The sequence below is a fragment of the Caenorhabditis elegans genome, chromosome IV (genome assembly GCF_000002985.6).
Source record: "Caenorhabditis elegans chromosome IV".
NCBI lineage: Eukaryota > Metazoa > Nematoda > Chromadorea > Rhabditida > Rhabditidae > Caenorhabditis > Caenorhabditis elegans.
Genome location: NC_003282.8, coordinates 1948086 through 1969665, shown reverse-complemented (window position 1 = coordinate 1969665; position 21580 = coordinate 1948086). Strand labels below are relative to the sequence as shown.

The window sequence follows — 21580 nt, the reverse complement described above, 5'->3', positions numbered from 1 at the left end:
CCCGAAAAATCGATATTTGGAGAAAAAATTGAGTAATTATTTTAGAATTCAACAAAGTGTGCAACAACAGAAAAAATTGTGAAATTATCGATTTTTTAGCGGAAAAATCAATTAATGTGGGTAATAATAGAAAATAACAAAAAAATTGAAAAAAAAAATCGATAAATTATCGATTTTTCTAAAAATCATATCAATTATCGGGCTCATCATCGCTGTCAAGTTGAGTATTCGCCAGTTTCGCCTCGGCTTCCAACACCTCCAAATCCCATCCAATATCGTATTTATCGATTTTTCCCGAAATTTCCGTCAAATCCGTCTGAATTCGCGTCAGAATCTCGTCGGGCACAGTTTGAATCCAGAAAATGTAGTCGGCAATCATTAAATCGTTCAAAATGTAGCGAAATTCTCCGGATTCGATGAAAATTCGGTGTAAATCGCATAGAATGTGCAGGAGGGCGGGACGGCCACCGCCGGCGGTGATGACGTGGCAAACGTCCTGAATGACACGTTGCGTGAGTTGGAAGCTACGGTAGAGTGGGTAGGTGAGTGCACGGCGGGTGCACGCGAGGAGACACTGAAATTTGGGAATTTGAAGAAAAAAATTATCAAAAAAAATTTTTATTTTTATCAAGAAAATCGAATTCAGCTCTCCAAGAGCATTCATTTAAGTATAATCATGACTAGGCTCCGACGATTTTGAAATTTCTCGGGTCTCGCCACGAAGCTTCTGTAGTTTTCGTGGCGAGACCCTAAAAATTGCAAAATCGCAAAAAAGTTTCGATAAACCTGGCCATGATTATACTTAAATTGAATTGAAATTAAATTGAAATTGCAAAAAATTGCAAAATTGCAAAAAAGTTTCGATAAACCTGGCCATGATTATACTTAAATTGAAGCTCTCAGCAAGCTGATTTCAAATATGAGCATTAATCAATATGAAATGTGAAAATTGTAGAAAGAATGAGAATTTTAGGTCTCACCGCAAAAATATTGACTTTTTCAAAATTTTCAGCTTTTATTTTAGTTTTGAGAGCTTTCATTTAAGTATAATCATGACTAGGTTCCAAGGATTTTGAAATTTCTCGGGTCTCGTCACGAATCTTTTGCAGTTTTCGTGGCGAGACCCGATTTTTAAATTTCGTCGGAGCCTGGTCATGATTATACTTAAATCAAAGCTCACAGTGAGCTGAATTCAAAAATATAGCTTAAAGCTTGAATAATTTGGTTTTTCTACACAATATCGAGTAGCCGCTAAATTTTCGTTGCGAGATCTTTTCTTGAAACAAAATTTGAAAAATTTTAGCTTTTTTATATGTTTTTTGAATTCAGCTTACCGAGAGCTTCACTTTAAGTATAATCATGACTAGGTTCCGACGATTTGGAAATTTTTCGGGTCTCACCACGAAATTACTGTAGTTTGCTAAAGTTTTCGTTGCGAGACTCAAGATTTTTTAAAACCATCCGAACCTAGTCATGATTATACTTATTTCAAAGCTCTCGACAAGCTGAATGCAAAAATATAGCTAAAAATCGTGCCGAGACCTCTTTAACACTGGAAAATTTGGCGAAAAAGCTCAAGCTCGGCGAAAGTTTAGCGCAATTCCATCCACTTTCACACGCGGATTCCCAATCGTTAACACGTTGATCGTAGCAATATCCAAAGACAATATCGATTAGTGACGTCATAATTTCCACGTCATTTCCATTGATTTTTGCTGACGTTTTCGACTTTTTCAAATCCTTCAGTTTGGTGCGGTCTTCGTCAGAAATCTCGAGTTTTTGAGCAAATTTCGATGAAATTACAGCGAGAAGCTCCTCCTCAGGCTCCAGGGTGTCGGCTCTGGAATAATTATTGATTTTTGAAAAGAATACAAGCGAAAGTGAGGATTTCAACTCAAAAATTTCAAATTTCGCGCCGTTTGAATGTTGCAAGCGCGCCCTATTGAGAAATTTGCCGATTTTCGTTATTTTATGGCCAAAAATTCAAATTTCGCGCCGTTCAGATGTTGCAAGCGTGCCCTATTGAGAAATTAGTTAGTTTTTGTTATTTTATAGCCAAAAATTCAAATTTAGCGCTGACTAAATGTTGCAAGCGCGCCCTATTGAGAAATTAGTTAGTTTTCGTTATTTTATGACCAAAAATTTAAATTTCGCGCCGTTCAGATGTTGCAAGCGCGCCCTATTGAGAAATTAGTTAGTTTTCGTTATTTTATGACCAAAAATTTAAATTTCGCGCCGTTCAGATGTTGCAAGCGTGCCCTATTGAGAAATTAGTTAGTTTTTGTTATTTTTTAGCCAAAAATTCAAATTTAGCGCTGACTAAATGTTGCAAGCGCGCCCTATTAAGAAATTTGCCGATTTTCGTTATTTTATGGCCAAAAATTCAAATTTCGCGCCGTTCAGATGTTGCAAGCGTGCCCTATTGAGAAATTAGTTAGTTTTTGTTATTTTATAGCCAAAAATTCAAATTTAGCGCTGACTAAATGTTGCAAGCGCGCCCTATTGAGAAATTTGCCGATTTTCGTTATTTTATGGCCAAAAATTCAAATTTCGCGCCGTTCAGATGTTGCAAGCGTGCCCTATTGAGAAATTAGTTAGTTTTTGTTATTTTATAGCCAAAAATTCAAATTTAGCGCTGACTAAATGTTGCAAGCGCGCCCTATTGAGAAATTTGCCGATTTTCGTTATTTTATGGCCAAAAATTCAAATTTCGCGCCGTTCAGATGTTGCAAGCGTGCCCTATTGAGAAATTAGTTAGTTTTTGTTATTTTATAGCCAAAAATTCAAATTTAGCGCTGACTAAATGTTGCAAGCGCGCCCTATTGAGAAATTTGCCGATTTTCGTTATTTTATGGCCAAAAACTCAAATTTCGCGCCGTTCAGATGTTGCAAGCGTGCCCTATTGAGAAATTAGTTAGTTTTTGTTATTTTATAGCCAAAAATTCAAATTTAGCGCTGACTAAATGTTGCAAGCGCGCCCTATTGAGAAATTTGCCGATTTTCGTTATTTTATGGCCAAAAATTCAAATTTCGCGCCGTTCGGATGTTGCAAGCGCGCGCTATTGAGAAATTTGCGAGTTTTCGAGATTTCAAATTTAAAAAATGAACAATTTTGCGTTGCAACTGTGCTCTACTGACACAAAAATGTCGGAAAATTTTATTTTTTCACGCATTTACTCAATGGAGCGCAATTTCTGAGTGATTTTTGGCGGGAAATTCGATTTCTTACAAATATCTGCCTTCATCAAAGTTTTCCCAATCGAATTCCATCAATTTGTCGGCTCTTTTCTCAATTTCCACATTTTCGGGCTCCAAAATATCCACAATTTTGCCGATTTCATCTCTGAGCCTCTCAATAACTCCAAACTTGCTCCAACCGAAACCATAGCCGAATTTTTCGATTTTTCCATCACTTTTCGGCTCTTCGGGCTCTGCTGCTGGCTGCTGTTCCACTAGAAATTCCGAGCCATCACCTTCATCATCGTCTTCAGAATCGTCCATTTCCTCGACAAGTTGATTTCCGTGTGGTTGGTGGTGTGTTGTACTAGGCGTTAGCAGCTCCGTAATCATGTCCAAATTCGAGAAATGCTCTTTTTTGTGCATTTTCGGGACTTTTATGTGAAATTCGCCTGAAAATTCGAATTTCGCGCCGATGCAAATGCACTCCATTGAGAAATTAGGATTTTACGGCATTTTTTGCGTATTTCTCAACGGAGCGCGTTTGCGTCGTGCCGTACCTTCGTCGGATTTCCACTCGACGCTTCCATTTCCGCTACCGTACTCCTCGACCATTTGTTTAAAGTGTAATCTGCAAAAAAACACACACATTTTTGTCAGTGGAGCGCGTTTGCAGGCTGGAAATTCGCGAAATTTGGAGAATTTCTCAATAGAGCATGCATGCAGCATGCGATCGGCGCGATGATTTGAATTTTTGGCTGTGAAATCACGAAAATCGGTACTTTTCTCAGTAGGGCGCGTTTGCTGCACAGCATGCGATCAGCGGGGGGAATTTGAATTTTTCAGTAAAAAAAACCGTTTTTACCTCAAAAAATAAGGCGGACACGTGAACACGAACATATAATCGCCGTGATCATAGTCCAGCTCGGCGATATTTCCGTGCGGAGCACGAATACGGATGAGCAGCGCGTCGTCGTCTTGAGTGATCCAGAATACAGGTGTGAGCATCTGAAAAATCCGGAAAATTTCGCGGAAAATCGATAATCGGGCCGAAAATGTCGGGGAAATCGATTTTTTTTTGGTGAAAATCGATAATTTTCAAAAATGCCGAAATTTTCAGAAAAATCGATACGGTAAATATCCGATTTCAATGAAAAAATCGATAAATTGGCTGGAACATAAAAATTGAATTTTTCTTTGAAAATCGATGCTTTAAAGAAATTTTCGGAAAAAATCGATAATTTTCCCGGAAATTTTTGAAAAATCGATTTTTTCCGAAATTTTCTGAAAAATCACCGATTTTTTTTCGAAATTTCGTGGAAATTTTCTGATGATGCGTCCATAGTCTGCGGAAAACGGGAAATTCCCGCGTGCGGAAGCGTCCATAGTCTGCGGAAAAAAACAAGGAGTTTCTCGCTTTGTTATTGGTCAATTTCAAAATAGTGGGCGTGTTCAACCAATTAGAGGCTGTAAAATTTTAAGCTGAGCAATGGGAAAACAAGAAACAACAGCTGATTGGTTGGCCACGCCTACTTTTTTGAATTTTGAGGAAAAAAAAGCGAGGAACTCCGGTTTTTCCGCAGACTATGGACGCTTCCGCACGCGGGAAATTCCCGTTTTCCGCAGACTATGGACGCACCATGAACAATGATTGTTTTCGAAAAATCAATTTTTTCAAAAACTGAATTATCGATTTTTCGGTAAATGAAAAATATTAGAAAAAGGTCACAAAAACCTTCAAACCCATCGGAAAAAAAAATCAAAATCAATAAAAAACATTTATTTCGCTTCAAAATTAACAATCAAATCCCGCCAAAAACCGCGTGTTTTATCGATTTTCTCCAATTTTCCAATCGCGTCCGCCGATTTTTGCTCGGCGAGCACCGCCAGGTACTGTGCCACGTGGAGTCCACAATCGGATGCATTTTTCTGCTGAAGACATAGCTCCGGCTCCAAATTCCGCTGGCTTTGGCGTTGTCGGACGAGTTTTCGCGATTTTTGCATCAAATTTTCGGCAATTTTCAAGTTATGGCCGCGCGCGCTGTCGAAGTGACGGAATTTATCGATTTTTCGGTCGAAAATCAATAGGGACCAGTGACTGCCACCATTGACCCGTGTCACATCTTGATTATCGTTTACGATGAAGGCGATCTGCAAAAAAAAACGATTGTTATCATTGGGGCGCGATTGCAGCATTCAAAAATTCGAATTTCGCGTGTAGAATGTGCGCTCTAATGAGAAAATTGCGAAATATAGTCAAATTGTATGTTTTTTTGCAATTTGGGCTCAAATTTTCAATTTTTACGTTGAAATTTAAAAATTCCGCTCTGACCGCATGTAGAAAACGCGCTCTATTGAGAATTTCACAGAAAAATTGAAATTTCGGGATTTCTGCAAGACAATTGGGTTAAATTTAGCAATTTTTTTTCGAAATGTCACATTTTACATCGAAAAACAAAAAAAAATAATGGAATTTTCACGATTTTCACCCGAAATTTTTAAATTTAGCGGCACTGCAAGTGCGCCCCAATGATAATTCTTTTGAATTTCGTGATTTTCCGTACCAAATCCTTCGAGTTCACGTCTAGACATCCGAAATACATGTCAACTTCCTCGTCACACGTCGAATGCCGTATCATTTCGGTTTGCGGGGGCGTGAAAATTTGAATTTCCGCCGCCGCCGAATTGTGTTGCTCTAAAAATTCTGCGCAAAACGTGAGAAGTTTATCGTTGAACCAGCAGCCCGTGTGCTCCAAAATAGTGACGTCATCGGCGGTAAGGACGACCGATTCGTAGGATAGGCGGAAATCCGGGGGAACTGACATTATTCAGGGCGGCGGGAATTTGAAAAATCTGAAAAAAAAACACGTTGAAAGTGCGCTCCATTGAGAAATTCAAAAATTTTCGTGATTTTTTGAAGAAAGCTTTCAAATTTTGTTTAGATCAAAAGTTACAAGTACGCTCTACCGAAAAAATTGCGAAAATTATCGAAAATCAATAAATTTCGTGACAATGTCAGTGGAGCGCGATTGCACGCCAATAAGAATTTTTAATTTGAAAATTTGCGCGTTACAAGTGCGCTCCATTGAGAAAATTCCCAATTTTTATGATGTAAGTGCGCCTAAATTTCGTGGTGTTCTCAATGTAGCGCGGTTGCAGCTCGCTCGCCGCGAATTTAAAATTTGAGTATAATAATAGGAAAAAGGGGATTTTTGACCTTTTAAACCGGAAAGAATTGAACAAAAATTAGAAAAAAGCGAGATTTTATTGTAAAGCGTTAGAAATTAATGAAATTCACAGGAAAATGAGATTATCAATTCAAAAAAACAAGCAATTTTTCACAGAAAATGAGCCCAAAATCAGGGTTAAGGCGGTGTCCAGATACATCCCAAAATGTCGGGCTTCTCGTGTTTTTTGTCGGTCACAAATGGCTCATCGGTGGCCGAATACGGTACCAGTGGGTAGTCGAATGGAATATTGAAACGGCTTGGATCAGTGATAAGAACACCCATTTCCCATGAGCGGATCATTAGTTGCTCTACGTTTTTCTGCAAAAATAGAGGATTTTGGAATTTTTGGGCCTAAAAATTACAAAATTTGATGAGAAAATCAGATTTTCTAATTAAAAATTTCGCAATTCCCTCAAAATTGTTTGAAAATCTATAATATCGTCGAATTTCTATGGCAAAACGTAAATTCTCAAAATTTTTTAAATGAAAATTTAAATTTCAGGCGCGTTGCAAACGCGCTCTAATGAGAAAATCACGATTTATGGTTAAATCGGGCTAATTTTCATGAATTTTGAAGCTTTTTCTGAATTTTTCATTCCGAAATGTGCAAAAAATCGCAATACCGATTTATTGAACGACACTTCTCCCCACGCGGCTTTCGATAAATTGGCACTGGTCAGCAATTGCCAAATCGCCACTTTCTTGTCATATTTCACATAGGTCTTGCAGTGGGGCACTGCGTTCGTCCTTCGTTTCGCATTGGAGCGCCATTTGCACATGTTGCCTTGCAGCCATTTTTGACGAGCTGAAAATTTTGAATTTTTGCGAAAAATTTGAAGTTTTAGGGGGAAAAATGAAAATTTGGGCAGAGGTTCCCCCTACGCGTGACTAAATGTGAACTACTGATAGTCGCAGGTGTTAAGTATGTTATTTAGATAAGGAAATAACATAATTAACACTTAGATTATCACTAGAACACATTTGCCACCAAGTTTTTTAAAATTAAAATTATGTTTCTAAATTTGATTTTTTTAGACTAACAAAATATCGACCCATTGTTAGTTGTAAAATTAGTTAAAAATAGCATTTCCGATGAAAAAAAAAACCATTTTTCAACTAATTTCTCCAGAATTCTTCATTTTCCCAGCAGAAAAATCCCCCTACCATGCACACTATTGCGATACGGCACAGAACATCCACCCGCATAACCCTGACAACTCGTCCGAACATCCTCAACACTCGGAAACACTAAATACATTTTCGCGGGCTTTTGCTTCGGCGACGGATTTGCTCCTTCGAGGCTCTGCAGAAATTGCCCGCGAAACCAGTTGATTGGAGCAGATCCTAGTGAGCCAATTGAGCTGCATTGAGCCACAAATGTGCATCGTTCCGTGTGCTCGTAACTCGCATCAAATGGAAACTTTTCCGAAAGAATACGGAAAAGGCGTGGGTGTCCCGGACGTTGCGTGGGCGGATCGGTGTGATAACCGGGCGTTGAGAAGATGAGACGGTCGGAGATTTGAGAAAAATCAACTTTTTGGAGAAGCTGTTTCCATGTGTCCAGTTGGTTACGGTACATGCTCAGGTACTCGAGAAGGTCATCTTGGAAGTCGGATCTGGAAAAAATCACAGGTTTTTGAGTTGAAAATAAAAATTTGGCCAGAGGTTCCCCTTATACGTGACTAAATGTGAACTACTAATAGTCATAGGTTACTAAGCATGTTATTTAGATATGGAAATAACATATTTAACACCTAGATTATCATTAGAGCACACTTGCCACAAGAAAATTGAATGGTTGTTTTGAATGGTTTCAGTTAAATCTGGCATAATTGTTATGATTTATTTTTTTTTGTTGAAATTAGTCTAACAGTTTACATGATTTTTTTCCGGCAAATCGGAAAATTGCCGAAAATTAAAATTTCCGGTAAGCCGGCAATTTGCCGGAATTTCGAATTTCCGGCCAATCGACAATCCGGCAAATTCCCAAAAATGAAAATTTCCGGCAAAATGGCAAACCGGCAATTTGCCGGAATCGGGAATTTCCAGCAAATCGACAAACCGGCAACTTATCGGAATTGAAAATTTCCGACAAATTGGAAACCGGCAATTTGCCGAAAATCAAAATTTCCGGCAAACCGGCATTTTGCCGGAATCGGAAATTTCCAGCAAATCGACAAACCGGCACATTGCCGGAATCTAAAATTTCCGGCCAATAGGCAATTCGCCGAAAATCAAAGTTTCCGGCGAACCGGCACTTTGCCGGATTTGCCGAACGGCAGTTTTTATGTTTTTTTTAAGGAAAAACTGATTTTTTTCCAAGAAAAATCAGGAAAAACTCAAATTTGCATACTTCCATGTTTTGAAAGGGTAAAACATGGTAAAACGCCCATTAAAATCTCAATTTTTCGAAAATATTCACCTTGGCACCGTGCCAGACGCAATTTTAACTCCAAAATTATAATAAAACTGCTGCGTCTTGAATTCCCAGTCATCTGGTACCAAATTTGCCGTCGAAACGATCACATGGAACCGCCCGTCCTCGTCTTCCAGAATCGACATTTTCGTGTGATGGGTCCCGAACGGAATTGGCAGCGACGCGCCGACTACTGTAACCAGCTTCTGGTTTTTTGTGCATTTTAAGAGATCTGGAGCATCGGGGGCTCCGACTACAAGAGTTATCGGGTACTCGCGGAGTGATGGAGGGTAGGAGCTGCAAAAATTGGGAAAATTGGGAAATTTTTTAGAGAAATCTATGGATTTTTTAAAGGACAATTTCAAATTTCCCGGCGATCGCATGTTGCAAATGTGCCCTAATGCGAAAAACGGAAATTTCGAAGAAATTTGGATCAAAAAAATGATTTTTGATCTAAAATTTCAAATTTTCCACCTATCGCATGGTGCAAGTGCGCCCCCCTGTTGCAAAAAAGTCGAAAATTTGTGATTTTTGAAATTTTTTGTTATAGAAAATTGCTAGTTTATGTCCACGGAGCGTACTTGCACCAGATTTCGATGGGAAATTCAAATTTTTCAGTCTTTGTGTCCAATTTTACCCGATTAAAAACTCGAAATCGAGCATAAACGAGAAATGAAGTGAGTTGATGGGCCGAATGTCGGCTAAAATCTCGTCCAGAGACCGTGAGCTTTCAGATTCTTGACGGGGTACCGAGATTCCGCCAATCTGGAAAAAATTTATGGGTTTTTTTTCTTGAAAATCGAAAATTTTTAGCAATTCTTGAAAAAAATCTGATTTTTTCGATAAAAATTATTTTTTTTTAGTACCGGCGTGAAATAAATGCTGCCGGGCTCCAAATTAGAGCCATTTCTTTGCGAATTTAATTTTTTTGGAGGTGGTACTGTAGTGCTGCTGGGTCCTGGCGTCTCTTGGATTGTCCGTTTCATTTTCTGCAAATTTTTGGGGGAAAATAATCTTTAAAAAATTAAAATCAGATAATCAACAGCTCACAACACAGATTTAAGCTCGGAACAAAAAAACACAAATTTTCAAACAAAAAAAAACCATTTTTATAGAGTCAAAACAATTTAAATTAATAACAACAAATATTCCAAAAAATCATCCAATCATATCGCGTTTTCGGCCACGAAGTCGGATTTCGTTGAGCTTCTTCTCCACGGCGACAAACTGCAAAAAGAAAATTGAATTTTTTGAATTTCTCAACGGACCGCGATTGCTGCGTACCTGTTTCCCGTCGGCTTTTTTGTATCCTTCCATAAGACCTTCAATAAGTGCCGCGCATTTATCATGGGTACTAATGACCGCCCGTTCAAGTACATACAAATCCACACCCTTTTCTTCTGGGGTTACCTGGAAAAATTGCAAGTTTTTGAGGGGAAAAATGAAAATTTGGGCAGAGGTTCCCCCTACGCGTGACTAAATATGAACTACTGATAGTCAGAGGTGTTAATTATGTCATTTAGCTATAGAAATGACATAATTAACAACTAGATTATCAATAGAGCGCATTTGCCACAAAGAATTTAAAATTTCTGATTTTTTAGCCAGTTTTTCAATAGAATCAAACATTTTCACGATCTTCGATGAACATTGTTTACAATAAATCCGTTTTGTATGAGAAGATAATGGCTTTAATAATAAATTTTTAAGTTTCCAAAATTGTTTAGGGGGAAAAATGAAAATTTGGGCATAGGTTCCCCCTACGCGTGACTAATGTGATCTACTGATAGTCATAGATGTTAATTATATTATTTAGCTATGGAAATAACATAACATAATTAACAACTAGATTATCAATAGAGCGCATTTGCCACAAGGAATTAAAATTTTAAAATTTTAGATTTTTCAGGCAATTTTTTTTGAGGTTTTTATTTTTGAGAAAAATTGAGATTTTTCAGAGATTAAAGCAAGAAAATTTCATGTAGATTTACGGGAGGAGACTTGTGTGAATTTACGAGAACATCATGTGGATTTACGCACGGTTTTTGTGTGGATTTACGGGGATTCTAACATTTAAATTTAGAAATTCTGAATTTCTCAGGTTTTTATTTAAAATTTGAAATTTTTCACTGAGAAATTGAGAAAAACCACAATAAAAATTTCAATTTTTTGAGTAAAAATCTTGCCAAATGGACTTTTTTTTTTCGGCTGAAAAGGGTTTCCCAAGAAAAATTTGAGCCAAATTCTAATTTTACTCAGTCCAAATATTGTTTAAAAAAATTTATTTTATCTTTAAAATATATTTTTTCTAAAATCGTAAAATTACGAAAAATGTGTATTTTCTTGATTTTGGTGAAAAACTGTAAAAATACTTTTTTTTCTAATTTTTCTGTGGAGAAATCCTAAAAAATAGCAAACTTTTCTAAGATTTCCGGTAGGAAAATTGGCATTTCCTTGGTTTTGGGCGAAGAATTGGAAAAATATTAATTTTTTGTTACGGAAAAATTATGAAAACTTTATTTTTAGGGCGAAATACTCTAAAAATTGTCTTGTGTTTCCCCTTAAAATCCCCCATTTTCCACTAAAATTGACCTTTCCCTGTGATGAAAGCCCAAAATCGATAAACGTCATTTTCTGTAGATCATCGTCCCGTAGAATAATATTCGACGTTGTTAAATCCCCGTGAATTAGGCCTCCGCGATGCAATTTTCCCAGTTTTTCGCCAAAAATTTGGCCAAATTCTCGAGTTTTTGCATCAAAATCCGCCGGATTTAGTTGAGAAATCCAATTTTTTGCCGTCGAACCGGGCACAAACTCCATAATTAGCTGATTCTTCTCGTTATCAATGAAATAGACGGCGGGCACGTGGATTCCGAGCTGAAATTTAAAAATTTCATTGGAAAATTCGAAAATTTCAAGACTTTTCCATTAGAAAAAAGTTTTTTTTCTCATTTTTTCCGGAAAAAAAATGCGGAAATTTTGAGATTTTCATACGAAAATTTCAAAATTTTCAGATTTTTTCCATGAAAAATTTCGATTTTTCTCGATTTTAGGGTCAAAATGGGCAAAATTTCCTAGTTTTTCGTACTTCTCGAGCCTTATTGAGCCCACGAATCTCCTGTTTTGTGCGTGCCTTGTTGAGCTGAGTGTCCAGTGTTGGGTGACGGTATCCTTTTGAGAATCTGGAAAAAAAATCCGTTTTTTTTCGTGTTTTTTCGCTAAAAATGAGCAGAAAATCGCGAAAAACTTAATTTTCGAGCGGCGCACTTTCAGACCGCGGGAAATTTGATTTTTTCAGTAGAAAAGGCTTATTTTTTCAGAGTTTTTGGGTTAAAATTTATTTAAATTCAAAAATTTCTTGTTGGAGCGCACTTGCAGCTAGCGGCAGTCGGCGGGAAATTTGAATTTTTGAGCAAAAAAAAAAACGATTCTTCACGAATTTTTCATAATTTTCACAGTATTTTGCGGATTTTAGTCGAATTTTATCGAAAAATTTAGAAGAAAATCAGCAAAAATCCCAATTTTGTCAATGGGGCGCACTTGCAGCTAACGGTTGACAGGAAATTTGAACTTTTGAGGAAAAAATACGATTTTTAACCTATTTTTCACAAATTTCAAGTTTTTTTTTGTGGGATTTGTGCCAAATTTTTACGAAAATTTGAATTAAAAGTGTAAGAGTCACAATTGATTCAATGGAGCGCATTTGCATCTTGCGGTAGACAGGAAATTTGAATTTGCGAGTGAAAATGCACGATTTTTCATATTTTTCTAGATATTTTCGAGTGTTTTGTCAACTTTTTCCGAACTTTTTTTTTGACATTTGAATTTTTGAGTTTTCTCAGTGGAGCGCACATGCAGCGTACGGACAGAGGGAAATTTGAATTTTTGTGTGAAAAAGTGAGATTTTAACCGAATTTTGCTAATTTTTAGCCGATTTTCGTCGAATTTTCGAACCTTTCTTTGATAATAGCCTGCCTTCCCAACCAAATACACTTTGTAACTTTCGCCTCGGCTCCCTGATACAGTAATCCATCGATTTGATACCCGAATCCCGTCTCAATTGTCGTCTCAAAATCCATTTCGCCTTCCGAGTCGGAGCTTGTCGTCGCCGCTGTCATTTTGAATTTTTTACCTGAAATTTTTATTAAATTTTCCAATTTTTTTTTGGCGGGGAAATGAGAGAAAAAACCGGAAATCAAGTAAGAAACATGAATAACAAACAATAACAAAAACGAAAAATTAAGGAAAAAAATTATCAAAAAAAAATCCAACGAAAAATGACAATGTGCAGAAATTGATGAAGCTCGGCGGCAGTGAATGGGGAGATTTTCTGAAAATTTTGAATTTTTTGAAGGAATTATTATTTAAAAATTAATTTTAGGGATTTTTTGCACTAAAAAAATTTTTTTTTTCTCGATTTTTGGAGCGGGAATATTATTTTTTGTGGAATTTTTTATAAATTTTAGGGTATTTTGATATAAAAATGCGTTTTTCTCGATTTTTTGAGCGAGAAATTCAATTTTTTCGGTCTAATATGTGACTTTTCTAAAAAGAAAAGTTAAATTTTTAAAAATAAATTTTTCCTTAAAACTTTAATTTTTATTCGTTTATCACAGAAAATTCCAATTTTTTTGTCATTTTTCCTAAAATTCGAATTTTCAAATTTTTTTTCAACTTTTTTTTTTGGAAAATTTAAAATTTTATCGTCTTTTCCCCGAAAAATACGCATTTTTATAGAAATAAAAAAATGTTTTTTTAGAAAAATAAATTTCTTATATTTTTTCCCCAGAAAACTGAAGAAAACATTTAATTATTTTTTTCAAATTTTTTTTTCAGAAAATTCAATTTTTTAATATTTTTTCTTGGAAAATTGAAATTGAAATATAGAAAAACTTCTCAAAAATTCAAATTTTTATCGATTTTCTCAAAAAAAAAAATTTTTTTTTTAAAGGTTTTCAAAGAATTTTTATGAAAACTGTGATTTTCAGTTAATTTTCAATTTTTTTTTCCGAAAAATTAAATAATTTCGTACGAATTATGAACGAAAATTAGAATTTTTCAGTTTTCAGTAAAATTGTGAAAAAAAACCAAAATCTCTAGTGATTTTTAGTAAATTTGCAAATATTTAAAATTTTCGATGATCAAAAATTTGAAATTTTTGCAATATTCTTCAGTTTTATGTCAAATTTCTTCGCTTTTTCAGAATTTCCAGTCGAAAATCCTCACATTTCTTCAATTCTTCCACTTCTTCCTCATCCTCATATTCTTCATCACTACCACTCGGCGGTAGATCAATATCCCGGGAATGTTGCTCCCGTTCCTTATCGATTCTCTCCAAATACTCATTTTGTGCTCGAATCACGTCTTCCGGTGTATCACAAGCCGCGTAGAGATCTAAAAGCTCTTTGTTGAGCTCAATAAAGTGATCTCCCCAGGAGAAGGGCTTCATGAGGCGGCTTGCGGCCTCCTGGAAGCCTAAAATGTAGAGACCGGCGGCCATCGCCTCGGCACATGTTAGATGACATGGTTTTCCGTAGTTGACTGAATTGGCTGCCACCAAATATGGAAGAAGACGGTGCTCCGGGGCTTTTACTCTGGAAAAATTGCAAGTTTTTTAGGGGAAAATGAAAATTTGGGCAGAGGTTCCCCCTACGCGTGACTAAATGTGAACTACTGATAGTCGCAGGTGTTAATAATGGTATTTTTGGTAAAAAAAATAACATAATTAACATCTAGATTATCGATAGATCACATTTGCCACAGAAAATTTCATGTTTTGCGAATTTTCGATTTTTTTCAGAAAAATTTAATAAAGTTATGGGGTTATTCAAGTAATGTCGGAAAATTAAAAAGTGTTGATAAATTACGTCACAACTGTATTCAAGTATATAAAAACATGTATTTAAATACATTTTGCTACACTACTTGAATCACCCCATAACTTTATTAAATTTAGTTTTTTTTTCAAAATTTTTGAGTTTTATTCAAATGTTCTATTTGAGTATAGCCATTACCAATTTTTCATCATATTTGATAAAAAATCGTGGGCCCCACCATGAAAACTACAGTAACCCAGACAATTTCGTGGCGAGACCCGAAACTTGAAATTTCTAACTTTTTAGCCATTTTTTTTTGTTGCAGTTTTTTGAAAATAAAATCGAGAATGTTTAATAAAGGATAATATTTTACAATAAATCCTTTTTGTATGAGAAGATAATGGCTTTAATAATACATTATTAAGTTTCCTAAGTTGTTGAGGTGGAGTAATGAAATTTTGGGCAGAGGTTCCCCCTACGCGTGACTAAATGTGAACTACTGATAGTCATAGATGTTAATCATGTTATTTTTAGTAAAAATAACATTATTAACACCTAGATTATCAGTAGAGCACATTTGCCACAAGGAATTAAAATTTTAAAATTTTAGATTTTTCAGGCAATTTTTTTTGTGGTTTTTATTTTTGAAAAAAATTGAGATTTTTCAGAGCTTAAAGCAAGCAATAAAATTTCATGTAGATTTACGGGAGGAGACTTGTGTGAATTTACGAGAACATCATGTGGATTTACGCACGGTTTTTGTGTGGATTTACGGGGGATTCTAACATTTAAATTTAGAAATTCTGAATTTCTCAGGTTTTTATTTAAAATTTGAAATTTTTCACTGAGAAATTGAGAAAAATCCTCAAAAATGCTGATTTTGAAGCGACTTTCCACTGAAAATATTTGAAAATGGATTTTTTAAAAATGTTTCGTCGAAAATTTTTTTTTATAACAGATTTCCAGAATTCTAAAATTTTCCAGATTTTCCTCGATTTAATGCGTTTTCCCGCACCTATGCAACGGAGTTCTCTCGACTTCCTTCCATGAGCAATCCACAACGCAGAGCCCATTCTGTTCGACAAATGGACGGTCTCGCGGAGCCAATGTGTACGTTCCGGTTGGACTGAGCACTAATCCGGGAAATCGTTGCCCGAGCTTCACTTCTGTGATCAAATTCGCACGAAGAAGCTTTCTCCCGGAGCATCGCTTCGGATCGCACTGATTAAAATCGTACATCGCCAGACGAAATGGGAATTTGTAGTCTTCTTCCGGCTCGTCGTCAGAGTCTTCTGAGCCCGGCTCCGATGTGGATTCATCTTCGATATCCTCTTCTTCCTCTTCTGTCTCAACTTCTTCCTCCACATTTCGCTCTTTCGGCGGTTTATCCGCTCTTCGTGGCTTCACAACTCGATGTTTTCCTTTTCCCATTGCAAAATTCCGACAATCTGGAAGAAACATATTTTTAATTGTTACCATCTTTTCGATTATTTACACAAAAAAACACCTTCAAATATAGAAAAATCAAGAAAAAAAATGGTAAAAACTGAATATAAATAAAATAGAAACAACGAAGCTCCGAAATCCCGATGGCGCGTGTTGTTTAGCGGACCACCGAGTTTCGGAGATTTTCTTTTGAGAATCGATATTTCCTGGTGAAATACCTAAATTTAAATCAAAATTTAGTTTAAAAAACCAATTTTTCAAAAAAAAATTCATTAAAACCACTAAAAACCCCTATTTCACAACGATTTCCGATAAAATTCAAAACAACAACACTCCGAAATAACGAAATAACGTACCCGCGCCCAGTTTAACCGGCAAGTTTTTTGGGCGGAAGTTTGAACAAGAATATTGAAAATTGAACAACTTCGGGGGAAAAATAGAGCAACAAATACGATAAAAATAGCGAAAAAATCGATAAATCAACACAAATAATTATTGAGATCAATCGACGCTCCACTCATCGCAACGAAATTCACTTTTCCGGCCTCTTCCATCGCGAAGACCACGTTTTCGAGCTCGGCGAGCTCCGAAATTTTCAGCGGTGGTCCGGTGGCGCTGAAAAAGCGGAAAATTTGAAAATTTCTCCTTTCCCGGGTTAAAAAAAGGCCGGGAATTTCAAATTTTTTGGTTAAAAATTCGAAAATGCTCACCTATAACAAATTAGTGAGAACAACGGCCGAGCTGGTAGCCGATGGGAGAAAGAGGCTGGCGAAAACACGTGAAAATCCACATTTTCTACAGTAATCCGCTCTCGGCGGAGCTCGGCGTGCGACGGTGGGCGTAATCTGAAAATTACAGGAAAATTGGAGCATTTTTTTTAGAAATTTCCTAGAATCTACTTTTTAAGCCTCCTCAAAACCGTCTCCTGTCGGGCCTGCTCGGCCTGAAATCGGAATTCCTGCCAATTTGTCACATGGTGATCTACAAATGGCCAGTAAGACGGCGGTCGGCACGGCGGTCGATTGGGTGTGGGCGGCTGAAATTTTTGAATTTTTTGATTTGGCGCCACCAAAATTTCGGCGGGATTTCGGAGTGTCGTACTAACTTTTAGATTCTGTAAAATCGTGGAAGTTTGGATGGATTCGAGCATTTCCAAGGGAAGAAAGTTGACGAGCGCCGGCGATGTGTGGAGTACTGTAAGAGAATTGTGTGGATTTACGGGGGATTATTGTAGAATTACGGGAGCTTATTGTAGATTTACGGGGGATGATTGTGAAGATTTACGGAAGCATTTTGTAGTTTTACGGGGGTTAATGTAGATTTACGGAGGCTCATTGTGTAGATTTACGAGGGATTACTGTAGATTTACGGAGTTTTGTGTAGATTTACGGGGGATTACTGTAAATTTACGGGGTATTACTGTAAATTTACGGGGTATTACTGTAGATTTACGGGAGCTTATTGTAGATTTACGGGGGATGATTGTGAAGATTTACGGAAGCATTTTTTAGTTTTACGGGGGTTAATGTAGATTTACGGAGGCTCATTGTGTAGATTTACGAGGGATTACTGTAGATTTACGGATTTTTGTGTAGATTTACGGGGGATTACTGTAAATTTACGGGGTATTACTGTAAATTTACGGGGTATTACTGTAGATTTACGGGAGCTTATTGTAGATTTACGGGGGATGATTGTGAAGATTTACGGAAGCATTTTGTAGTTTTACGGGGGTTAATGTAGATTTACGGAGGCTCATTGTGTAGATTTACGAGGGATTACTGTAGATTTACGGAGTTTTGTGTAGATTTACGGGGGATTACTGTAAATTTACGGGGTATTACTGTAAATTTACGGGGTAGTATTACTGTAGACTTACGGGGGATTACTGTAAACTTACGGGGGATTACTGTAGATTTACGGGGTATTACTGTAGATTTACGGGGATTACTGTAGATTTACGGGGGATTACTGTAGATTTACGGGGTATTACTGTAGATTTACGGGGTATTACTGTAGACTTACGGGGGATTACTGTAGATTTACGGGGTATTACTGTAGATTTACTGAGTTTTGTGTAAACTTACGGGGGATTACTGTAGATTTACGGGGTATTACTGTAGATTTACGGGGTATTACTGTAGATTTACGGGGGATTACTGTAGATTTACGGGGTATTACTGTAGATTTACGGGGTATTACTGTAGATTTACGGGGGATTACTGTAGATTTACGGGGTATTACTGTAGATTTACGGGGTATTACTGTAAACTTACGGGGGATTACTGTAGATTTACTGAGTTTTGTGTAGATTTACGAGGGATTACTGTATGATTTATCGGGGGATTACTGTAGATGTAGATTTACGGGGTATTACTGTAGATTTACGGGGGATTACTGTAGATTTACGGGGTATTACTGTAGATTTACGGGGGATTACTGTAGATTTACGAGGGATTACTGTAGATTTACGGAGTTTTGTGTAGATTTACGGGGTATTACTGTAGATTTACGGGGGATTACTGTAGATTTACGGGGTATTACTGTAGATTTACGGGGTATTACTGTAAACTTACGGGGGATTACTGTAGATTTACGGGGTATTACTGTAGATTTACGGGGTATTACTGTAAACTTACGGGGGATTACTGTAGATTTACGGGGTATTACTGTAGATTTACGGGGTATTACTGTAAATTTACGGGGTATTACTGTAAATTTACGGGGGATTACTGTAGATTTACGGGGGATTACTGTAGATTTACGGGGTATTACTGTAGATTTACGGGGGATTACTGTAGATTTACGAGGGATTACTGTAGATTTACGGGGGATTACTGTAGATTTACGGGGTATTACTGTAAACTTACGGGGGATTACTGTAGATTTACGGGGTATTACTGTAGATTTACGGAGGCTCATTGTGTAGATTTACGAGGGATTACTGTAGATTTACGGAGTTTTGTGTAGATTTACGGGGGATTACTGTAAATTTACGGGGTATTACTGTAAATTTACGGGGTATTACTGTAGATTTACGGGAGCTTATTGTAGATTTACGGGGGATGATTGTGAAGATTTACGGAAGCATTTTGTAGATTTACGGGGGTTAATGTAGATTTACGGAGGCTCATTGTGTAGATTTACGGGGTATTACTGTAAATTTACGGGGTATTACTGCAGATTTACGGGAGCTTATTGTAGATTTACGGGGGATGATTGTGTAGATTTACGGGGAACTAGTGTAGATTTACGGAAGCATGTTGTAGATTTACGGGAGTTAATGTAGATTTACGGAGGCTCATTATGTAGATTTACGGGGGTTTATTGTAGATTTACGATGGATTACTGTAGATTTACAGGGTATTACTGTAGATTTACGGAGGCTCATTGTGTAGATTTACGGGGTATTACTGTAAATTTACGGGGTATTACTGTAGATTTACGGGGGATTACTGTAGATTTACGGGGGATTACTGTAGATTTACGGTTTTGTGTAGATTTACGGGGTATTACTGTAAATTTACGGGGGATTACTGTCGATTTACGGGGTATTACTGTAGATTTACGGGGGATTACTGTAGATTTACGAGGGATTACTGTAGATTTACGGAGTTTTGTGTAGATTTACGGGGTATTACTGTAGATTTACGGGGGATTACTGTAGATTTACGGGGTATTACTGTAGATTTACGGGGTATTACTGTAAACTTACGGGGGATTACTGTAGATTTACGGGGTATTACTGTAAATTTACGGGGTATTACTGTAAATTTACGGGGGATTACTGTAGATTTACGGGGGTTTCTTGTAGATTTACGAGGGATTACTGTAGATTTACGGAGTTTTGTGTAGGTTTACAAGTTTTACCTTTCATTTTCATTGAAATTTGCCCATTTCGATTCTCGAAACTCGGAAACGAATCGGGATTCGGAACACGCTCCTCGGGTACTGTATGTCGATTTACGAGCATTTCGAACGATTTTTCGGCGAATTTCTGGCGAATCTTAGGTTCCACGTGACGAAGACGCTCGAAATCGATTGTTGGTTTTCTGAAAAAAATTTTGAATTTCTCGGTAAAGAAAGTGCGCTCCAATGAGAACAATTTTGAAATCTTTTTAATTTTCTCATGAAAATCACTAAAAACTGTGAGATTTTGTGAAAATTTCATAAAAATACAAAGTTCTATAGATCGTATGATATGCAAGTGGGTTCCATAGCGAAAATCAAAAAAAGATGTGTGGAAACTCCAAAAATTCGAATTTCCCGCCAAACCGCACACACTGTGCAAGTGCGCTCCAGTGACACAAATACTCTATTTTCGCGGTTTTTCGGGGCCGTACCTCGGCCGTAAAACGACTAATCCGGTTCGTTTAACGTGCTTATAAGCCTCATATTTGCTCATCGGCACCGACATTGCTTCTAATATCGAAAATGCCTCCAAAAGGCTCAGATCACGGCCTGATGACGTGGAAATCGTGGCGGAACCCGTCTGAAACGTGTTGAAAATTAATAGAAATTGCAGAAAATGGCTTAAAAATGACAAAATTTCCGGGATTTTGTCTTAGAAATCGATTTTTTTCCGTTTTTTCCAGGTTTTTATTGCAACTTTTTCGGAATTTCGAGGTATTACCTCCATCAGATAGACAGCTTCCTCGGGATACACTTCATAACCAAATTTTCCTGGAATTCCCATTGATTCCAAGTGTTTTCCGGTCACTTTTGTCACTTTTAGCGTCGAATTTGAGGCCAGGCCCGTATACTGAATTTCGATGGTTTTTCGTCTGGAAAAATTTGAATTTCGCGGGGATCGCAAGTGCGCTCTATTGATAAAAAACTCTTTTTTTTCATTTTGACTATCGATTCTCTTCAAGCGACAGTAAGTTTTTTTTTGAAATTATGCTATTTCCCGTGTCCAATTTTAGTTTTTCAGCGATTTTTGCATTAAAAAACATTTTTTTTTGACCAAAATGCACGTGCGCTCTATTGAGAAAATTGCAATTTTCAGAGCATTTTATCTGAATTTTCAGGTTTTTTTTTCTTTTTTTTTAATGAAAAAAAAAAAAAGTTTTCGAACAATGTTCGGGCTCAGTTTTGCTAAATTTTAGCTTTTTCCTAAAAATTTGAAATTTCTCAAAGTCACAAGTGCGCTCTACTGAGAAATTAGAAATTTTCGGGGTAATGTTGTCGAAAAATTCGAAAAAAAACGGTTTTTTAAACAAATCTTTCAGATTTAACCGTTTTTTCTACGGAAAAAATATTTAAAAAATTCAATTTTTTTATAATGCAAGTGCGCTCTAGTGAAATAATCGCGAAAATTTAAAAATTTTCAAATTTTTTCTACAAAAACTCACTTCCGTTTCGCTCGATTCCATTCTGCCATAGTTTTTCTTCAAAAAAAAATTTTTTTTTTAATTTTTTTTGTTTTTCAAATCTAAAATCAAAATATTTCCGGCTAAAAAACCTCGAATTTGTCCAATTTTCCGCTCAAAAAC

General features: G+C 36.7%; 6 protein-coding genes across 11 annotated transcripts; all 6 read right to left on the bottom strand.

Annotated features, from left to right (window-relative positions):
• Positions 1-15: 15 nt before the first annotated feature.
• On the bottom strand, positions 16-4185 carry shq-1 (Protein SHQ1 homolog; the record flags this gene model as incomplete). 2 transcript variants are annotated; one of them, NM_067749.7, is made up of 5 exons in its annotated part: positions 16-574; positions 1543-1840; positions 3230-3629; positions 3738-3808; positions 4043-4185. In NM_067749.7, 5 exons carry the CDS (start codon positions 4183-4185, stop codon positions 191-193), a joined length of 1296 nt encoding a protein of 431 aa, NP_500150.2. In that variant the 3' UTR covers positions 16-190. The 2 variants fall into 2 exon arrangements, with proteins under 2 accessions (NP_500150.2, NP_001431036.1); NM_001444098.1 differs by lacking the exon at positions 4043-4185 and having other exon boundaries at positions 28-574; positions 3738-3816.
• Positions 4186-4941: 756 nt separating this feature from the next.
• Positions 4942-6032, bottom strand: ulp-3 (Ubiquitin-like protease family profile domain-containing protein). The gene is made up of 2 exons (NM_001028306.3): positions 5742-6032; positions 4942-5328 (listed from the first exon to the last, which is right to left on the bottom strand). The coding sequence occupies exons 1-2, from the start codon at positions 6000-6002 to the stop codon at positions 4957-4959; spliced, it is 633 nt and encodes a 210-aa protein (NP_001023477.1). The 5' UTR covers positions 6003-6032; the 3' UTR covers positions 4942-4956.
• Positions 6033-6425: 393 nt separating this feature from the next.
• tdpo-1 lies at positions 6426-9812 on the bottom strand (the record flags this gene model as incomplete). 3 transcript variants are annotated; one of them, NM_067748.5, is made up of 6 exons in its annotated part: positions 6426-6725; positions 7031-7212; positions 7572-8023; positions 8830-9120; positions 9461-9588; positions 9690-9812. In NM_067748.5, 6 exons carry the CDS (start codon positions 9807-9809, stop codon positions 6543-6545), a joined length of 1356 nt encoding a protein of 451 aa, NP_500149.1. The 3 variants fall into 3 exon arrangements, with proteins under 3 accessions (NP_500149.1, NP_001368245.1, NP_001368246.1); NM_001380071.1 differs by lacking the exons at positions 9461-9588; positions 9690-9812 and having other exon boundaries at positions 6543-6725; positions 8830-8969; NM_001380072.1 differs by lacking the exons at positions 7031-7212; positions 7572-8023; positions 8830-9120; positions 9461-9588; positions 9690-9812 and having other exon boundaries at positions 6543-6707.
• Positions 9813-9905: 93 nt separating this feature from the next.
• Positions 9906-12955, bottom strand: F52C12.6. 3 transcript variants are annotated; one of them, NM_001268308.4, is made up of 5 exons: positions 12778-12955; positions 11912-12005; positions 11416-11700; positions 10108-10233; positions 9908-10050 (listed from the first exon to the last, which is right to left on the bottom strand). In NM_001268308.4, exons 1-5 carry the CDS (start codon positions 12939-12941, stop codon positions 9982-9984), a joined length of 738 nt encoding a protein of 245 aa, NP_001255237.1. In that variant the 5' UTR covers positions 12942-12955; the 3' UTR covers positions 9908-9981. The 3 variants fall into 3 exon arrangements, with proteins under 3 accessions (NP_001380138.1, NP_001255237.1, NP_001368243.1); NM_001380069.2 differs by lacking the exon at positions 12778-12955 and having other exon boundaries at positions 9917-10050; positions 11912-12007; NM_001392261.1 differs by lacking the exons at positions 11416-11700; positions 11912-12005; positions 12778-12955 and having other exon boundaries at positions 9906-10050; positions 10108-10235.
• A 1-nt stretch (position 12956) lies between these two features.
• On the bottom strand, positions 12957-16087 carry F52C12.2 (18S rRNA aminocarboxypropyltransferase). The gene is made up of 3 exons (NM_001392260.2): positions 15655-16087; positions 14050-14417; positions 12957-13153 (listed from the first exon to the last, which is right to left on the bottom strand). Coding segments are annotated over exons 1-3 (786 nt in total). The 5' UTR covers positions 16071-16087; the 3' UTR covers positions 12957-13151.
• A 253-nt stretch (positions 16088-16340) lies between these two features.
• tsen-54 (tRNA-splicing endonuclease subunit Sen54 N-terminal domain-containing protein) lies at positions 16341-21475 on the bottom strand. The gene is made up of 8 exons (NM_067745.7): positions 21440-21475; positions 20719-20869; positions 20429-20577; positions 19956-20137; positions 17191-17279; positions 16985-17121; positions 16796-16930; positions 16341-16700 (listed from the first exon to the last, which is right to left on the bottom strand). Exons 1-8 carry the CDS (start codon positions 21466-21468, stop codon positions 16565-16567), a joined length of 1008 nt encoding a protein of 335 aa, NP_500146.1. The 5' UTR covers positions 21469-21475; the 3' UTR covers positions 16341-16564.
• Between the last annotated feature and the right edge of the window lie 105 nt (positions 21476-21580).

Coding starts and splice junctions, on each gene's coding strand:
- ulp-3 (NM_001028306.3), bottom strand. CDS start 6,002: ATGTCAGTTCCCCCGGATTTCCGCCTATCCTACGAATCGGTCGTCCTT. Junction 5,329..5,741: donor ACGTGAACTCGAAGGATTTG/GTACGGAAAATC, acceptor TTTTTTTTGCAG/ATCGCCTTCATCGTAAACGA.
- F52C12.6 (NM_001268308.4), bottom strand. CDS start 12,941: ATGACAGCGGCGACGACAAGCTCCGACTCGGAAGGCGAAATGGATTTT. Junction 11,701..11,911: donor GGCTCAATAAGGCTCGAGAA/GTACGAAAAACT, acceptor TTTAAATTTCAG/CTCGGAATCCACGTGCCCGC. Junction 10,051..10,107: donor AAAAAGCCGACGGGAAACAG/GTACGCAGCAAT, acceptor TTCTTTTTGCAG/TTTGTCGCCGTGGAGAAGAA.
- tsen-54 (NM_067745.7), bottom strand. CDS start 21,468: ATGGCAGAATGGAATCGAGCGAAACGGAA. Junction 17,122..17,190: donor CGATTTTACAGAATCTAAAA/GTTAGTACGACA, acceptor CAAAAATTTCAG/CCGCCCACACCCAATCGACC. Junction 16,701..16,795: donor TTCTCACTAATTTGTTATAG/GTGAGCATTTTC, acceptor CCGCTTTTTCAG/CGCCACCGGACCACCGCTGA.
- F52C12.2 (NM_001392260.2), bottom strand. CDS start 16,070: ATGGGAAAAGGAAAACATCGAGTTGTGAAGCCACGAAGAGCGGATAAA. Junction 14,418..15,654: donor GAGAGAACTCCGTTGCATAG/GTGCGGGAAAAC, acceptor CAATTTTTCCAG/AGTAAAAGCCCCGGAGCACC.